At 35.7% G+C, this 20,208-nt stretch overlaps 2 protein-coding genes across 2 annotated transcripts; both read left to right on the top strand.

Annotated features, from left to right (window-relative positions):
* Nucleotides 1-7,706: 7,706 nt before the first annotated feature.
* On the top strand, nt 7,707-8,437 carry LOC137732473 (monothiol glutaredoxin-S2-like). Its single transcript, XM_068471785.2, has one exon. The coding sequence runs from the start codon at nt 7,891-7,893 to the stop codon at nt 8,197-8,199; it is 309 nt and encodes a 102-aa protein (XP_068327886.1). The 5' UTR covers nt 7,707-7,890; the 3' UTR covers nt 8,200-8,437.
* A 6,340-nt stretch (nt 8,438-14,777) lies between these two features.
* Nucleotides 14,778-20,134, top strand: LOC137730902 (uncharacterized). Its single transcript, XM_068469900.2, has 17 exons — nt 14,778-14,996; nt 15,164-15,248; nt 15,491-15,569; nt 15,659-15,811; nt 15,934-16,011; nt 16,145-16,249; nt 16,555-16,621; nt 16,711-16,772; nt 17,091-17,230; nt 17,399-17,525; nt 17,642-17,756; nt 17,909-17,997; nt 18,131-18,214; nt 18,302-18,652; nt 18,890-19,414; nt 19,509-19,568; nt 19,737-20,134. The coding sequence occupies exons 2-17, from the start codon at nt 15,211-15,213 to the stop codon at nt 19,809-19,811; spliced, it is 2,148 nt and encodes a 715-aa protein (XP_068326001.2). The 5' UTR covers nt 14,778-14,996; nt 15,164-15,210; the 3' UTR covers nt 19,812-20,134.
* Nucleotides 20,135-20,208: the final 74 nt, after the last annotated feature.

Genomic DNA, 20,208 nt, shown 5'->3' with positions numbered 1-20,208 from the left:
CAGGGAGTGTATCCTATAAACTTTACATGTACATGCCCACCTGCATGTAACACGAGGCATTTTGGGAGCTCACTGGTTTCGGGTTCCATAGGAACTCCGAAGTTAAGCGAGAAAAGGACCAGAACATTCTCAGGATGGGTGACCCATTGGGAAGTTCTTCTTGCATGAGTTTTCAGAAACAAAACAGTGAGGGCGTGGTCGGGGCTCAAAACGGACAATGTTGTGCTATGATGGAGTCGAGCCCGGGATCTGGTGGGGGCCCGGACCAGGATGTGACAATTTGGTATCAGAGTCACTCTGTCGTGTGGTGCGAGTGTGCCGGCAAGGACATCAATGGCTTTGGGTTCCATATTGTTACATCCCACATAACCTAAAGGAGTGGATCCTGTAAGCCTTATATGTACATGCCCACCTCCATATAGCATGATGCCTTTTGGGAGCTCATTGGCTTCGGGTTTCATAGGAACTCCGAAGTTAAGCGAGAAGGAGGCCAGAACATTCCCAGGATGAGTGATCTACTGAGAAGTTCTTCTCGCATGAATTCTCAGAAACAAAACCTTAAGGGCGTGGTCGAGGTCCAAAGCGAACAATATTGTGCTATAGTTAGACCTGGCAATTTCTGACACGACCCGATAACCCGACACGACACGACACGAAATTAACAGGTGTTTGGGTCGACACGATAACGAATCGGGTCTTATCGGGTAACCCGATAAGCACCTGTTAAGATAACGGGTTGGGTCGGGTATACACGTGGGTAAACACGATACACGATAAGCAGAATATTATTTTTATAATTTTATAACCCTCAAAAAATACTGTAATAATTATATACATTAATTTTACAATTTTATACCCCTAAAAATTATAATAAATATATATATATTAAATTAACTATAAAATTTATAATAATTATAATAATTATATATACTATAATAATTATACCCCCAAAATATTAAGTCTATCTATACTAATTATATATATATATATTAAATTTTATAAAAACTATAATAATTATTAATTAATCATTTAATATGCATGATCATGCATTGCATATTTGCATGATTTTGCATCCATTGAAATTTGATGCGTCAGGACTCATATGTGATTTATTTCCATTCTCAAATTTCAATAATCAATTTCTTGCCATTGCCATTTGCCAACTTGCTGCCCTTTTTGAAAAAAAAAATGGAGGGAAAATGAAAATGTTAAGAAAAGTTGAAAATAAAACAAAAAAGTGAGGGAATTCAATTAGGGAAAGATGTTGGAGGGAAAAGTGAAAATGATAAGAAAAAGTTGAAAAGGAAACAAAAAAGAGAGGGAAAAATGAAAATTAATAGAAGTGGTGAATCTAAGTATAAATAAACTCTAAGTGTTAGTCAATCTATCGTTTTACGAATTCTCCAAAACTAATCTCAACGATCCAAACCGTCAAAATTGTTTGTAAATGCTTGGAGATCACATCAGCAAAAAATCACAAAAAAAAACATTCAGAGATCAAGTAACGGGACAAAGCTTTTCAACGGTTATAAACGAAAAATCACGATTTAACGGTTATTTTAACTCTGATTTTGATGATTTTTTATAACTACACTCCTTGACCCTATATGAATACAATGAATGAATTCGATCTTCAATTTAAAATATTTACACAAGTGGATACCACAAAATCTTATGTTATACTTAATAAAAGTATAAATAAACTCTAAGCGTTGGTCAATCTATCGTTTTACGAATTCTCCAAAACTAATTTCAACGATCCAAACCGTCAAAATTGTTTGTATATGCTTGGAGATCACATCAGCAAAAAATCACAAAAAAAAAACATTCAGAGATCAAGTAACGGGACAAAGCTTTTCAACGGTTATAAACGAAAAATCACGATTTAACGGTTATTTTAACTCCGATTTTGATGATTTTTTATAACTACACTCCTTGACCCTATATGAATACAATGAATGAATTCGATCTTCAATTTAAAATATTTACACAAGTGGATACCACAAAATCTTATGTTATACTTAATAAAAGTATAAATAAACTCTAAGCGTTAGTCAATCTATCGTTTTACGAATTCTCCAAAACTAATTTCAACGATCCAAACCGTCAAAATTGTTTGTATATGCTTGGAGATCACATCAGCAAAAAATCACAAAAAAAAAACATTCAGAGATCAAGTAACGGGACAAAGCTTTTCAACGGTTATAAACGAAAAATCACGATTTAACGGTTATTTTAACTCCGATTTTGATGATTTTTTATAACTACACTCCTTGACCCTATATGAATACAATGAATGAATTCGATCTTCAATTTAAAATATTTACACAAGTGGATACCACAAAATCTTATGTTATACTTAATAAAAGTATAAATAAACTCTAAGCGTTAGTCAATCTATCGTTTTACGAATTCTCCAAAAATAATTTCAACGATCCAAACCGTCAAAATTGTTTGTATATGCTTGGAGATCACATCAGCAAAAAATCACAAAACAAAAACATTCAGAGATCAAGTAACGGGACAAAGCTTTTCAACGGTTATAAATGAAAAATCACGATTTAACGGTTATTTTAACTCCGATTTTGATGATTTTTTATAACTACACTCCTTGACCCTATATGAATACAATGAATGAATTCGATCTTCAATTTAAAATATTTACACAAGTGGATACCACAAAATCTTATGTTATACTTAATAAAAGTATAAATAAACTCTAAGTGTTAGTCAATCTATCGTTTTACGAATTCTCCAAAACTAATTTCAACGATCCAAACCGTCAAAATTGTTTGTATATGCTTGGAGATCACATCAGCAAAAAATCACAAAAAAAAAACATTCAGAGATCAAGTAACGGGACAAAGCTTTTCAACGGTTATAAACGAAAAATCACGATTTAACGGTTATTTTAACTCCGATTTTGATGATTTTTTATAACTACACTCCTTGACCCTATATGAATACAATGAATGAATTCGATCTTCAATTTAAAATATTTACACAAGTGGATACCATAAAATCTTATGTTATACTTAATAAAAGTATAAATAAACTCTAAGCGTTAGTCAATCTATCGTTTTACGAATTCTCCAAAACTAATTTCAACGATCCAAACCGTCAAAATTGTTTGTATATGCTTGGAGATCACATCAGCAAAAAATCACAAAAAAAAAACATTCAGAGATCAAGTAACGGGACAAAGCTTTTCAACGGTTATAAACGAAAAATCACGATTTAACGGTTATTTTAACTCCGATTTTGATGATTTTTTATAACTACACTCCTTGACCCTATATGAATACAATGAATGAATTCGATCTTCAATTTAAAATATTTACACAAGTGGATACCACAAAATCTTATGTTATACTTAATAAAAGTATAAATAAACTCTAAGTGTTAGTCAATCTTAAAAACAAAAACTCTTTATCCTCGCACATTTAATATTTGTAATAGATTAGTAGTATATGTATTATTTTTTTTATTAGGCTTTCATTTTCGAGTGTAGATATAGTACTTGAACGAGAAATGTTTTAATGTTTTCAAGTAATATTTATGTCGCAATGTGTGGTATGTGCAAATTTTTTAAAAAATATATTTTTTTCTTAACGGGTCATAACGGGTCGGGTCACTTTACCCGTTGGGTAAAGTGACACGACCTGTTAAGGACCCGTTAAGATAACGGGTGTGACACGACACGACCCGTTAAGATAACAGGTGTTACACGAAAACGACACGAACACGACACACACGACCCGTTTGCCAGGTCTAGCTATAGTGGAGTCGAGCCTGGATGTGGTGAGGGCCCGGGCCAGTATGTGACTATTTGGTATCAGAGTCACTCTGTTGTGTGGTGCGAGTGTGCCGACAAGGATATCGGGCCCCTAAGGGGATGGATTGTTATATCCCACATCGTCCAGGAAAGTGAATCATGTAAGCCTTATATGTAAATGCTTACCTCCATATAGCACGATACCTTTTGGGAGCTCACTGGTTTCGGGTTCCATAGAAACTCCGAAGTTAAGGGAGAAAGGGGCCAGAACATTCCCAGCCCCTAAGGGGGGTGAATTGTTACACCACATATCGCCCAAGAGAGTGAATCCTATAAGCCTTATATGTACATGCTTACCTCCATATAGCACGATGCCTTTTGGGAGTTCACTAGTTTCGGGTTCCATATTAACTCCGAAGTTAAGCGAAAAAGGGGCTAGAACATTCCCAAATTGGGTGACCGACTAAGAAGTTCTTATCATGTGAGTTTCTAGAAACAAAACCGTGATGGCGTGGTAAGGGCCTAAAGTGGACAATATCGTTCTACGTTGGAGTCGAGCTCAGGATGTGGTAGGGGCTCGGGTTGCGATGTGAAGTCGAGCCTGGGATGTGGTGGGCGCCCGGGTCAGGATGTGACAATTACTATTGAGTCTAGCACTGTAGCACGATATTGTCTGCTTTGGGCCCCTACCACACCCTCACGATTTTGTTTCTGGGAACTCACATGAGAACTTCCTAGTAGGTCACCCATCTTGAGAATGTTCTCGCCTGAACTCGCTCAACTTCGGAGTTCTGATGGACCCGAAACCAGTGAGTTCCCAAAAGGCCTCGTGGTAGGTAGAGATGAGAATATACATATAAGGCTTACATGATCCACTTCCCTGGACGATGTGGGATGCAACAAACCACCCCTTTAAGGGCCCGACGTCCTTATCGACACACTTCCGGCCAATGATTGGCTCTGATACCAAATTGTCACATCTCGGTCCGGACCCCCACCACAACCTGGGCTCGACTCCACCGTAGCACGATATTATCCGCTTTGGGCCCCTACCAAACCCTCATGGTTTTGTTTATAGGAACTCACACGAGAACTTTCCAGTGAGTTACCTATCTTGGGATTGCTCTCGCTTGAACTCGCTTAACTTCGGAGTTCCGATGGAACCCGAAACCAATGAGTTCCCAAAAGTCATTGTGTTAGATAGAAATGAGAATATACATATAAGACTTACAAGATCCACTCCCCTGAACGATATGAGATGTAACAATATATCTGTGTGTGAGAGAAAAGCAAATATGGGTCCTTACGAAGCGTACAAAGAATCCTTTCTTTCCTTTCTGAGAAGGAATAAAACAATCAAGAGAATCTGTACACGGTCTGTACCTGACCTCACACAAGAGCCTCTCACGTACCTGACCTCACCAACCCAAAACCCTAATTTGCGTGATGCCACGATCCGTCGTCGCGTTACTTTTTATCTTTAATAACTTTTGGCTTAAAAAGTTGGCATTCTTTTTCCAACTTACGCTACCTACACACGTGTAATTATACGGACCTTATCGCCCACACACACTCTCGCATATTAGCTAGTGTGAACGAAAGAGAATAGTCATGGAAGGTACATATATTATGAGTTAGAGTTCGTTTAGATGTACTTTTAAAATGACGAAAAGTGTTTTTGATGAAAATATTTTTGGAAACAATCCTTAGTAAAAATGCTAATAAATCCTGAAAAAGCACTTAAAATGCTTCATAGAAAAAAATACATAACTGATGTTTTTTTTGTAGAAAGCACTTAAAATGCTTTTGAAACCTAAAAACATTTTCTCTAAAAGCGCTTTCAGTTATTTTAAAAGTACATCCAAACAAGCCTTTAATGTAAAGTGTGAAGGTTCATGATGCATGAATAATATTGATAGTCAAAATGAACGCTTCGAATCATAAGATTATTTTGTGAAACAAGGTTACATGAATGATTAATGCTGTATTAAGTTAGTGTTTGAGAGTCCTGCACATATAAAACTTATTCTAAGTTGCATTTAATAACAGGTCTAATAAAATATGCAGCCTAAAATATATTTATATATACTAATATATAAGCTTTTCAATGTTTTAAACTGCACATGTTGTTAATATGGGTCAATATGGGGTTAATATATATGTCTTTGATATACCGTTGAATACTATAAATTTACAGTTGTCAATATTTTATCCGCGGTGCAGTTAACATTAGAATCACTGCTATATATATATATATATATATGTATGTATGTATGTATGTATGTATGTATGTTATATGGAAGTCATGCATAAATACGAGATGATAAATAGCCATGCATGCATTAATGCATATATATGCATGCTGCAATAAGTACGAGATGTACGGTCATGGAACCTCCAAGACCAAGATGACCCTTGGCTCCCAATTGCCATAATGCTGGGCCATTTAGGTAAGGCCATTGTTCCTTAATAATGTACTTTGTCACAGGCTTTCTATAGGTCGTGACACACACATGCATGAGAATATGAGATGAGACCTGAAATCACAGGTATGATCATTTCCTCCATATACATGGCATAAAGAATCATAGTACTGATATATATATATATATATATACACACACACACACACATACATATGAATTGAGGAGTATAAATTACATATCCCTGAGACACGTTAGCATCAATTCGCATGACCAGGATTTGAAGTGGTGATGGAAAATCAATCAAAAGAAAGTGAAGGAGCTTTCCATTTGATGGGATTCATTCTTCTAGAGATGACTGATGGACAATATATCAACATCTCGATCGACCTTTCAAAAACATGGTTTATGCATGGGCGGTCCAGACTAGATATTAGTAATTTCGAGGAACATAGACAAGAAAATTAAATACATGTATTTTTCCAGTTATAGAATAACAAAAAGCAACAAACTACATCACTTTGACATGGAAAGATACATAGGGTATAACATTTGGGACCACGGCAGCACCTCATGGCATATCGATTTGTCATCTCACTCCATGTACGGCGGTTTTTGGATTTAGGACGTGCCCCGCTGTGCATCATCGTCCGTCGAAAGTGAGAGGAGACTGATTTGTTAATTAAAATTTTCGTTAGGTCGCAAATTTATTTTGACATTTTTGGAATGCAATGAAACCAATTTGTATTAGCTAGGCTTCTTGTGGGGAACCTAATTATGCATCAGTACTTGATCAATTTTTGAGTTGTAAGTAGTTTTTGACAGGTATGAACATTGCATATGTATAATTCTTGGGGACATGTATTTTCTCATTTCACTTGGCTTTCTGTATCCTTTTCATGAATTGGATGCGAATCCAAGTACGAAAAAGGAGGTCCCAAATGGATAAAACCAACTAGTTTCTCCAACTCAGCAGATGCTCAAGGATAGATACGGGAGATCAAATACAATAGACCCTTTCTTGTAGTGAGCCGTTGATCATCAACTCGCTGAGTACCATAGCCCTTCCTATGTGCAGAAAATGTAGAACAAACGGAAATGAGTGTGTCCTCATATTAACATGTCACTTGGTGTTACCGTCATATAAAAGAAACCCTAAACAAACATGTAAATAAGCAATCTAGCTAGCACAAGAGAAATAAATTATTAAACAAAAAAGAAAAAAAAGGAGAATACAGCAAGGTACCTGTTTAGGCAATAGCATATCATGGAACAAGATAAGAACGTGAAGCCGTACAAAGGACACGTCTCTATAATTTCCGTATGCAAAAAGATTCGGTTAATTTTTGTGCATGCAACTTTCATGATCTAATTAAGCTACAGTGTGCAGCATTTGGATGGGATGGCTTAAATATCTATTGGAACATTCTTGTTTTTCCTTCATCATCGAATTATTAAAGCCAACAATGCCAATCCACTAGTCTCCCATGTCCCTATATAAACCCCTCCATCCTTCCCCAAATACTCACAACATCAAACCTCAATCCTCTCAACTATTCGCATTGCTCTCCTTACCCTTTTCCCAACTTCCCAATCTTTTTGACACACTTTCACTTCAATTCTCATTTGCTCTCCTAAACCCTAATCTTCTTACATTTTTGAAGAGTACTACTAGCAACATTTCAATCAGCGATGGATGCGGTGACAAATATGGCATCAGAGAGACCAGTGGTGATCTTCAGCAAGAGCTCGTGCTGCATGTCGCACACGATCAAAACCCTGCTTTGTGACTTTGGGGTGAACCCAGCAGTGTATGAGCTTGATCAGATGCAAAGAGGGAGAGAGATAGAGCAAGCTCTCTCTAGGCTAGGATGCAACCCTACTGTGCCTGCTGTGTTCATTGGTGGTGAACTTGTTGGTGGAGCCAATGAGGTCATGAGTCTTCATCTTAGGCGCTCCTTAATCCCCATGCTTAAGCGTGTCGGAGCATTATGGGTTTGATTAATTCAAACTATGGCTAATTAACTTGCTTAACAGGAGCTATTAAGATTCCTAGTTGTGCATGCTTGAGATATTAACTAAACAAGTATCCGAGTCGGAATAAATATAGAGCATATATATATATATATAATATCATATAATAAAGTTGTTAACTTATTATGTACTCTAGCTTTTTTGTAAGATGCTATGTTTCTGGTTCTGGTTAATTATTATGGTAATAAAATCTTACTTTTACTAATCATGGTGCCTACTTATACAATGTAATTTCAATGTTCATGTAAGATCGAGCTTAAGTTGTGATTTAAGTTAAGTAGGATTAAGGACAATCAAAATCAACGGTTAACACTAGCAGAATTTGTTATAATAATGCAAGCATATGGATATTTAGCCTCGTTATAATCCCCTCTGCAAATGCAATAATCTAGAACCAGATCACAACAACAATAATTCCCTTTCATTGTAACAACAACAACAATAATTATAAATGGATAAAAAGAATATTTAGACTAATTAATATCATTCATCAAACTTCCTATGAACTCACATTCACGTGAAATATCTATCTCTGCAAGGTAGTTTTACATGTGTGAGAGGTGATTAGTAATGGGTCGTTTGATAATAATTAGTTTTTGGTTTTTGGTTTTCACTTTTAGGAAAACTGAAATCTTGTTTATTAGCTATTTTTAGGTTTTAGTTAAAAATAAATAAGAACTGAAAACCAAAAACTAAAAGCTCAAGACCAATTTTGAAAACTCAAGAAAATAGTTTTCAGTTTTCATTTTTCTAAAAATTGAAAACTGAAAACGAAATGATTATAAACGCCTCTATAAATTGGATATATATACGTGAAGCATGAAATGTTTCATATGTGAAGATAAGTTTGTCGGGAGGTGATAGAGATTTTTACCACTTGCAAAAGTAGGGATAAAAACATTTAAAAATACTTGCAAGAGTACAAGGTTGTCGTAGTATAGTGGCTCAAGCAATGTCATTTTTCACAGGGATTGAATGAATAATTTATGTAAATACCAAATCTTAATTAATTATTTAAAAAACAAAGATTGGAAAAAGTTGATTTTATGACCTAGAATATTAAAAACGAATTTTAAATTAAAACAAATAAATAACTTGACAAAGTAAAGAAAACAAAAGAAAATAGTTTTGAAAACCAAATTGTAAAAGCCTAGGGTTTCGCCGTCCCCTTAACAATTCTATGTAGGTTTATCAATTACTTATGAATTACCCATGCAACTATGAAGGTTAGGTTTTCCTAACGCATATTCTACTCGTGGTATTCAAGTTAGAACGTATATCCAACATGCAATTTGTCAGTGGTATTCAGATCAAATATAAATATGTATGACTCATTATGCTTTGTGAAAATCCTTTGAAAAACCATGCAACCTTTAAGATGTGGTATTCGGTGAAATTACAACTATCAATCACAAGAAGCAATACTTAATCCTCCGGTGGTATTCCGACCGATTTTCATCCGATTACTTATCTAAAAATCCTAATGGTAGCTAAGCATTAAGATATAGAGACAGTTTAAAGCACATTGATTAATAATTCAAAGCATGCATGCATAATATCATAAGCAATTAAATAAAAACTACATATCTAACTAAGGCTCAAGGCATCGCCCTAGCAAACGAAAATTAGCTACTAGCAACCATAAAACACAAGGAATTTATTGAAATAGAAAAAAAGATAGAAAACACATTCAAAATACAAAGCGTCAAAGCCTAGCTAAATTTTCCACGTATGTTCCCCCCAATGTTGCATAGAGAACCCTAATGGCTAACGAGCCTTATTTATACTACCAGAAAATAAAACCCTACCTTGAAAAGGTCTTAGAATAAAATTAGGAAACATAATTAAATGATAAAACAGAAAATAAAAGGTTTTATATTTGAACTAGAATTCAAAGTTCTCAGAAAATCACACTTTTGACTGACCAAATCAACTCCAATTTGATCCCAAAAGGTCTCCTTTTAAAGCTGAAGACGTCCCCTACAAATCCTCAGAAGGAATTTTTCTCAAAATACGCCATATTGACCTCCAAAATACCCAAAACGTCCAAAAACATCAATTTGTGAAAGTTATGCGCTGGGCTTTAATTTCATCGTCACGGTCAAATGGCTTGGTAAAAAATCTGGAATTTTGATACAATCATCTTGAAAGGCACACGAACATCCTTCAATTGGAATCACTCCAAAATTCATATGTTTGAATAATTTTTGCTCCAGAGGAAGTCGAATGTCCTACATTGAAAATATATAACAAAGTATCAAAATTCTACCAAAATAACTAATAAATTAATACTAAGATTAGGGTAAAATATATGATATAATATGGACTCATTAGGAGGCAATTACAGCTGATTTCTCTGCTCATTTGAATTGGGAATTGAGTTCTCTTCCTACTCTTCTGGGGGATATAGTTTCTTTTTTTTTTTTTTTTTTTTTTTTCGAACTGGGAAGATCATTGGATAGTTTGGGTTCCTCTAACCCTCAGCCCTCATGCTATATTTCTTATTATTATTTTAACACGACGACATATTTTATACACTAGAGATGAAGTTTGTACTCTAACACACACAATGCATTACTCATAATATCACTAGTGGCATTTAAAACTTACCGTTATAAGTAGAGTATAATATTACTAGATGGTAGCGCTAAGTAATGATTATGCTATCTAAAGAAAAAAAACAACCCGTGAAATGGGGCTAACAGAAGCTAATGAATAATTGTCACTGTCTTAGGTATTTATTAGATACGGCAAAGAAAATATGTGTTTGGTTTTGGAGCAATTCCAAAGTTTGATACACTTGATCTCCACATGCAAACCAAGGCATTTCACTCTTTTGTTTGGGGTAGACTAGTGGAGTGTGTATTGGATGGTTAGGTCCCCACGTTTTGCCGGTCTGGTTTTAAGCAGAATTGGTGGCGGATAGCTCGTCTTTTATATATATATATTGTATTGGAAGTTTAGGTCCCCACGTTTTGTTGGTCTGGTTTTAAGCAGAATTGGTGGCGGATAGCTCGTCTTATATATATAGGGTTCAGGGCAAATTTTAAAGGGTAATTTGGTTTTTAGCTCATAAAATGACAGATTATTGATATCCATTGTGCTGATGCCTACTGTTTTTTTTTTTTTTTTTAAATTCGTTTATTAATGTCAAAGAAAAATAAATGAATAAAAGATCTTCATAGGACTTCATCACCATGCTTCCTTTTCGATTATTGATATTTAATTGTAGACCTCATTGACAAAGATGGAGATGGAGGTTACGAATCAATGGAGTTTTACTCTTTTCTTGTTTGCAGGTTTATAGAGTTTCTTTCGTTTAATTTTATTTTAATTTCCTTTTAGATTATATATATATATTTTTCCTGTTTTATTTAGAATCCACATTAGCATCCACGTCATTTAATGAATAAATAAGAGAGTGTGTGAGAGGTAAAATTGATGTGTGGACAAGACTATTCTATATAAATGTATGTGTAGTTTAATAGAATAATTTTATATGCATTATCCAAAAAAGAGAAATTTTCGAGAATGTCGAGAACACGATCTAAAACACCCAATGTTAGAATATAAATGGCTGGATTTTTTTTTCTTCCAAGTATCTAACTACTTATATTATGACACTTTGTGTATCGAGCTGTGTTTCTGGCACACTAAAAAATCTCTCTCCATAAAGTTTGCATACAATTTCCCTAATATCAATGTTTTGACCCATAATTAGGTTGTATATAAAAGATCTCAACTCTGTATTACAAGAGTGAGAAGTTAATGATGTGTTTTCTTTATATAGTACCTTGCCATGGTAGTATGAACTAAAGCATGCCTAATATGGCAATAATATATAGGATTGCAATGATTATAGATAGTTTAGTGTCCTTTTTAAGTGTTTGAAACCATAAAACTACAGATCATAAGCTAGTAAGTCACTACCGATAGAGATATTGCTCTCGCTTCATCTCTCTGTAAACACAAATTGAGGTAAAACCCTAGCCCCCGGCCCTAGCCTTTGGCTTGGGTGCCGGTGGCAACCCCCTTCCTTCTCTCTTCTCCTTCTTCTCTCATTTTCTCCTTCTCTCCTTCCCTCTTGCTTGTATTTCAGTTTTCCTTTCAGTTTTGTTTTGAATTTTTGAGCTTGGTCTCCTCCTTTCCTTGAGCTTGTCTCAAATTTGGGCTTCATGCACTTTCTTTGGCGATCATCACTCTTTCTCCATCCTCCCTCTTTTCCGGGAATCCCTTTGCAAACCCAGAACTTCATCTCCCCCCACCTTTCCTTTCTACCTCACTTCTTCATAATCTACCTGCACCCCATCTTGGGTGCTGCGCCAAATCGAAAATGGATGCCATATCCCTCTCCCTTGCTCACTTCTCTTCCCCCTAACTAGCATGGTTGAATCCCCTCGAGGCCAAGTGTTCTGAGGTTTTGGCCAAAGTAAGGGTATTTTACATACCCCTTAGCCTCACCTTCCATCCATGCTACTATGTTTGAATGTATTTGAAGGGATTTGTCATGGTGTTTCGGATCTAGTGACTATTTCTTGGTTTGGCGTCTTTAGTTGCAGGTTTGTAGGTGTTCTGTTATGATGTCTTGGTCGAATTGACCACTCGATTGCTTTCTCTAGTATTGCTGCTTTGGTGGCTACTGGCAAGAGATTCGTGATACCGACGGTAGCGGCGGCCTGTGTTTGGAAATTAGGGATTAGGGTTTTAATTTTCGTTAGTTTGCTTATTAGGCTAGGCTTTATGTATTTGATTCCCCCCAGTTTGCTTTGGGTTATTTTTGCTTTTCGTTTGGATATAGCCTGTAACCTTTTCTACTTAATGAATGTTTCTTTTTGACCAAAAAAAACAAAAAAAAAAAACAAAATTTCACACAAACTAAATTTTATAATTTTTTTTTTTAAGTCTCACCAAAAGTGATTTAACATTCTCTAATTAAAAAAAAAAGAAATAAAATTTCTCTCTCCAAATCGACGTTCCTCTTTTTCTCCCTCTCTCCTTCCCATTTTAAAGCAAAAATAAAAAAAATTTTAACACACAAAGTGTGGGACATATGCTAGTATTTAATATATAGACATAAAGCTGACACAATCATAGAGTAGGCAAAGCAACTCATTAGGTTGTTAATGGGTACCATTAAGACCCGTATAATTTAATATCACCAAGATATAGAGACGAGATTAGTAGTGGTTATGATAGTGTAAGGTAAAATCAAATTAAATGATTTTTAATTAATGATACCCGTTAACAACCCAATGAGATGATTTGCCACTTTTACTCGTGCATACTTGAACTTAACTAATTCGATCACAGTAGTGTATTCACTCAGAACAACACTTGGCTACTCAAAAGATGAGTCGGAGTTTTTACTCAAAACCGTTCTTTGCTGATTTATAGAACTTTGTGTTTATGATAAAAGCTGTTCATATTGTAAGTCACTCTATTAAGATCGTCTTTGCAAAAAATCAATTGAAACTAAGGTCGTTTAGTCATCAAATAATACAAAAACATATAAACGGAATTGATAAAAGTATTACGGATCATCTATGTATTTGCTACAATAGATCGACCAAACGATCTTAGTTTTAATTCATTTCTTGCCGAGATAATCTTTATAAAGTGATTCATAACATAATAATTCTGATCATAAGCAAAGTTTTGTGATTCGAACACCAAGAGTTCTAAGTAGAAATTCCTACTCGTCTTTGAATAGCCAAATATTATTCATTCTCTTATTTATCATCACCAAAACTAATTAACAAAATAATAAAAAAAAGAAAAAAGAAAAAAAAATTAATTACTAAATCGCATTTTTAACATGAGCCAACCTTTTTATAATCGAGAATATCTTCGAAAAAGAAAAAAAAAAATACTCGAGAATATCAAAACCATACAACTCTCTACGAATCGAAACGTGGACGTAAACAGAGATTTGATCTTTTGAGCTGAAATTTGCAAGTCCCAAGACAACCCCAGGGACCCACTGCCGCATACAATAAATGTCTCTCTCGAATATTTAACCACGCTCTCTCAACTCTCACTCTCCCACGCAACGGTCATCCACACTTCACACAAACAGAAAAAAAATATGTAATTAATTTCCCAATTTCTATGGACATCCACAAATATATATATATATTTTTAAAAATAACCATCCTATTTATTGTTAACGTTAGAAAAATACCTAATTAAATTAAAAAAAATAATTCTTAACATTTTAAAAATAAGATAAAAAATAAATGGAAAAGTGTTGTTGCAGCCACCACCCAGCTCTCTCTCCCCGAGTCCGTCTTTCCATTTCTCTCGTCATTCATCCGCTACGGGTTTTTCTATTTTCCCAATGATGCTCAAATAAGAAGTTGTGTCAATTTTTTATTATTTTTAAATACGAATAAGTTAAAAATTTATTATAAGTATTTAGAGAAATATGCAAATTTAATTATAGATGTTTGAAAAATAAGATGTTCGAAGATAAAAACAAGTGTGCGAAGAATAAATATAAATATAAATTTTATTTTCTACAGTGACAATGTTGAAAATACTTGCAAGGATTTTCATCTTTAAGTAAAAAAACAAAAGGAAATTCCTGTGATGCGCTACAGGACAACCTGCGCCAAGATGCTAACGTACGCACCTTAACCTCTGGTCTGTATAGTTACAGTACCAGGCCCTGCCTCCAGCTCACTCACTCAGTTAAACTCACCCGCTCGTGATTCGGGATTTCCTCTCCCCCATTTTCCTTAACTTTCTCGGCAACCAAACAGAAGGTAAGCGACTACTTGCTCACAGCAACGCTAAAGTAAAATTCTAATTATTTTGTTTTATTGAGAACTTCATTTGTTTACTCGAAGATTAATGTAGCTTCCCCTTTGACATTTAGGATTTTGTTCGATTTTTTGGCGAGTCCGATGATGATTTTTTTTGGTTTGTTTAGGAAAGGAAGAGGTTTGTTCCTGCTGCGGAGGTTGCTGTTTCGCGAAGATGTTCGGTTTTTCTCGCAGGCGCATGAAGTTTGGACGGTGAGAGCTTTTGTTCTTATTCTCCTTTTGCTTTATTTCTACTTTGAACTAACTTTTTTCTTCTTTTTGTTTTCCCCTTTTTTGTAAAAATTTGAAATTTGAAATTTTTAATTTTTAGTTTTGACCTTTTAATCATTGAGGCAGTCAGTAAATAATGTGTAGTTTTTGACATTTGAAATTGTGGTGTTAATTATGTTTAAAGATTCAGATTTTGATATAAATTTGGTATTTACTGTGTTCAGGTTGAAAGTCCAGCGTTCGGATTCTGCTCAGGGAACCAGAAGCCCCATAAGAAACCCGAAACGAAATAACAGCTCCAATGTAAGGCTTTTTTTTAGCTTTGTATTGCGTGTAGGTTGTTTTCGGTGTAATGAATCCTTAGTACAATAAAGGTTGTTTACATTTTTCAGAATGAATCTGATGTGCCGGCAAGTAGTAATTCTGATGAGCTCGATGGTCAGTGTCCATCTGCTGTGCCCGAGATTAGTAATTCCGCGACTGGGAGCTCTGAGAATTGGATGGTGTTGTCGATTTCTGGGGACAAGCCTACACCCCGCTTCAATGTACAGTGTTATTAATACTTTTTCTTGTGATTGTTTCATATGGTACATTGATTTGGTTCATGCTTGTTGATGGTGTTGCCAAAAGCAAAAGATTTATATATTTTTTTAATTTTCCTGAACAGCATGCGGCTGCTGTAATTGGGAACAAAATGATAGTTGTTGGTGGTGAATCTGGGAATGAATTGCTAAATGATGTACAGGTAGGATAATGTGTGTTTATTGCGTAAATTTACATTTCAAGGGGTATGAACAGGAAATTTGGTTGAAGTTTGGAGTAGGAATCTTTGGGATTTGTTTGATAATTAATTTGATAGTGGTGTTTGCAAATGTCAGGTGCTTAACTTTGATAGTTTGACGTGGACCACAGCTTCGTCAAAGCTTTACTTGTCACCGAGCAGTCTGCCATTAAAGATCCCTGCATGCAAGGGCCACAAACTGGTACAATCGTATATACGTACCAAACCTTGTTGTCTTGTTTGTTTGCATTTCCTTTGTTATCATGAACCAGTGTATAGTTCCTTCCTATGCAATACAAAAATTTGAATATACTCGCGAAACACATTGGATATCAAAAACCATTTCCTAGGACCTAGTTTCCAAGCAACATTGAGAAAAAAATACCATGGGAAGGTTGATTGTTTCTGTAGATGTGGACTATAAGAAGGTTAGCATATCATAAATTGGAATCAACAATAATGTCTTGCTTGATATTTTGAATTTTTCTCCGTCATTTCTCCTGTTAGGTGTCTTGGGGGAAAAAGGCACTCCTCATTGGAGGAAAAACTGAACCGTGGAGCGACAAAATTTCAGGTTAAAGTTTGTCTTTGAAGCTTCATGAAAACATCACTTTTTTGCTTGTGCTTGTATGAAATTGTCCAATGTTTCATTCATTTGTGCAGTTTGGGCATTTGATACAGAGACAGAATGCTGGTCTCATATGGAAGCAAAGGGCAATATACCGGTACATTATCTCTTTCTTCAATGCACAAACATTTCTTCAGCTTTAGTATAATTTTTTCTTGGCCTTACACTTGAAAAGTTATAACACGACTGCTTGAGCCTTTTTCATCGTTTTTTATCTTCAGCATAATTTTAAATACTACATATTTAAAATTATATTGAACTAGTAGGTGTAACTAATTACTGCATTGTTAAAATTATATACCCTTTAGTACCGTATCTCTAAGTTATTGTCTTGCTGAGGAATTGTGAATTACTCAACTAATGATAGTTAAATGGAGTGATAATTTAACCCACCCACATATCTCACGCATGGCAGGTTGCTCGCACTGGTCACACTGTAGTCAGGGCAAGCTCTACATTAATCCTATTTGGAGGTGAAGATGCTAAAAGGAGGAAATTGAACGATTTGCATATGTTTGATCTGAAGTCGTTGACATGGTTACCCCTTCATTGCACGTGAGTGGGTTTTTCTTAAGTTGTGTGAAATTCAATGATATTGTTCTTTGATCGAACTATCTGTAACAAATATTACGTTGCACATGGTTGCTACTGAACCCTTCTCCTTTCTTATTTTGGTAGACACAGATTTTGTCTCAACTTTGATATATATTGATATATGTGCAGCGGTACAGGACCATCTGCAAGGTCCAACCACGTAGCAGCTCTTTATGATGATAAAACTCTTTTAATATTTGGAGGCACATCAAAATCCAAGACTTTGAATGATTTGTATTCAATGGACTTTGAAACTGTGAGTGAATTCTCTCCCATGCTTGTATCTTATAAACTGCCTGATTATGTAGCCAATATTTCATCTCTTCATGGATGAGAGTTTACCTATGACATGCTGATCGGCTTTTCTCTCAGATGGAATGGTCAAGAATAAAGAAACGAGGTTTCCATCCATCTCCTAGAGCTGGTTGCTGTGGGGTCCTATGTGGAACCAAATGGTATATCGTTGGGGGTGGAAGCAGGAAAAAACGTATGCCTCATAATTGAATGAGATGCTTGAAGTTTTCTCTCTGTTTATGTACTGACATATTATATGCATGAGTTTCATTATTCTTTAACTCAGCGATTGAAACATTGAAAAAGGATGCAACATCTTATATTGACTTATCCTAATCGTTCCAGGACATGCTGAGACTCTGATCTTTGATATCTGGAAACTTGAGTGGTCAGTGGCCATTACATCGCCTCCTTCTTCAATCACCGCGAATAAGGTGTGCAGCAGTGATTTTTACCTGTAGCATAATTTTCATTGGTGTTGATTTCTTCTTTTCCTCTAAAATAATGTAGCACGGAAATAATTTTTTGGCTGGTACTTTAAGCACTGTTCTTATGTTATATTCTCAGGGTTTCAGCCTAGGGCTCGTGCAACACAAAGAAAAGGATTTTCTTGTTTCTTTTGGGGGATGCAGAAAGGAACCAACGAATCAGGTTATTGGAAACTCGTCTTTCTGTTTTTAGACTTTAGTTGATTTCTCATAAAACTTTAGCTCATTACCTAAACTTTTTTTGTTACAGGTTGAAGTACTGACCATGGAAAAGAATGAATCATCCATAAGTCGTCGATCTTTACCCACCAAAGGCCCTGGAACTTTGCTGCCTGAGAAACGCGCATCATCCACAGGCTTGGCTTCTCAACTAAGTAATGGTTCTTCCCAACGCTCAGTTAATTCGGTTACCAGACAAAATCTTGCATCTGCAATTGAACAACATGGTTCTGGAAGAAAATCTTTGTCGGAGTCCTTGCTTGTTGATCCAAATACTGTTTCTGGTAACGTTTCACTCAGGAAACAATTCCACAATGAAGAAGAATTCAACACGACTGTTAAGGTGGCAAAAAGTACGGAAGATGAAAGTTCTTTCTCGCAGGTAAGCTGCAGAAGCTTTTCTTAGTTAATGATCACTACCTGACTTATGTTATCATCTTTATCTCGCTTTGAATTCTCGAATGGAACTTGCATGATTTAGGAAAAAAAATAAAAAAACTTTTTGAGTTCAGTTGTACAAACAAGAGCAAGAAAAATCTATTTCCCTATGCGCAGTCATTCTTTGTTAAACATACACTATTTTTTATGATCTAATGACTTACTGTTACATTAATTTCAGCCAATAGAAAAGAAAACCAGTCAATCTGATTCAGGAGTCCAGACTAACATATATGGAGGCAGACTCTTTTCGGAGGAGATACTATCTGGATATGATTTTGAAAATTCAAATCCTCACCATCATGGAACTGGAAACCTTTCAATGGATAACAACGATGCCGTGTTCCCAGAAAATGATAGTAAACTAGGAGCCTTATCAACTGCTTCAAGTATGTACCACTACTATGAATCAAAGATGGCCGCACTAATAAGAAAGAATGGAATTTTAGAAGGAAAGTTAGCTACTGTGATGGCCAGCCAGGAAGCTGCTGAGAAAAATTTATCCTCGGCCCTCAAGAGCAGACAGGAGATGGAGAGAAAATTGTCAGACAGTGCGAAGGAGATGGAATTTCTGAAGGAAAAGGTTGCGGGTGTAGAGATAGCGCAAGAAGAGGCTAACAACCTCTCAAATATTGTTCATTCTGACAATGTCAGGCTTGAGCATGATGTGGCTTTCCTCAAGGCGGTTTTGGATGATACCCAGAAGGTACTGTGAAACTTCGTACTTTAATGTTCTTGTTTAGAAACCAAGTTATCTGTTGTTACGTTAAGTGATTTATGCCAAATCGGGTGATCAACAGGAGCTCCATTCAACCAGAGGAGTCCTTGCAGGAGAACGAGCAAGGGCATTCCAGCTACAGGTATGCATTTTTCGCAGACTAGTGCGTTACAGAAACTCTTATAACATCTTTTATCATAGCTGTTCTTTGAATTATCTTGCCTCTAAACTTTACAAAAATCTATGCATCAAAGGTTTAGTTCTTTATTTTGTTAGCCACCATCGACATCCTCTTCATGTCGCTATGCAGGTTGAAGTTTTCCACCTGAAACAGAGATTGCAATCTATGGAGAACCGAGCACCGACACCTCGGAAACCTTTCTAGTTTGAAGAAAACAAAGAATGGACTTAAACATCTTGCCAACGGAGAGCGGGGAGCTGTTAAACAAATCCCAACTGCCCTCCAATGGCACCGAACCCAAAACCATATACCGCAACGCTTTTGCTTGGTTATGAGACCAGTTGCACAGCTTGAGGAGCTCGCTGTTTGAGAGTCCTACTTGTTCTACCATGTAAAGAAGTGAACCCATCTGTCACCGTAACATGTAGTTTTCGTTTTTGGTCTGAACCTTAAAATGTCTGTCGATAACTCAATATGTAACATATGTGGGCCCTTCCACGATCACGTGAAGAAAACGTTGATTCTGATGTCTCATGACTACCGAAGCTAGTTTCTGTTCTTTGACAAAATCAACTTGACAGATGACACAATTATACAAAGA

This window comes from Pyrus communis, chromosome 16, assembly GCF_041283825.1.
Source record: "Pyrus communis isolate YQ-2024b chromosome 16, ASM4128382v1, whole genome shotgun sequence".
Taxonomy (NCBI): Eukaryota; Viridiplantae; Streptophyta; class Magnoliopsida; order Rosales; family Rosaceae; genus Pyrus; species Pyrus communis.
This window is presented reverse-complemented; position numbering and strand designations above follow the sequence as displayed.

Bases quoted from the DNA above. Each gene is read 5' to 3' on its own strand.
- LOC137732473 (XM_068471785.2), top strand. From the start codon at position 7,891: ATGGATGCGGTGACAAATATGGCATCAGAGAGACCAGTGGTGATCTTC.
- LOC137730902 (XM_068469900.2), top strand. From the start codon at position 15,211: ATGTTCGGTTTTTCTCGCAGGCGCATGAAGTTTGGACG. The intron at 17,526-17,641 runs GTGAGTGAATTC...CTTTTCTCTCAG, and splicing joins ATTCAATGGACTTTGAAACT to ATGGAATGGTCAAGAATAAA. The intron at 17,998-18,130 runs GTGTGCAGCAGT...TTATATTCTCAG, and splicing joins CTTCAATCACCGCGAATAAG to GGTTTCAGCCTAGGGCTCGT.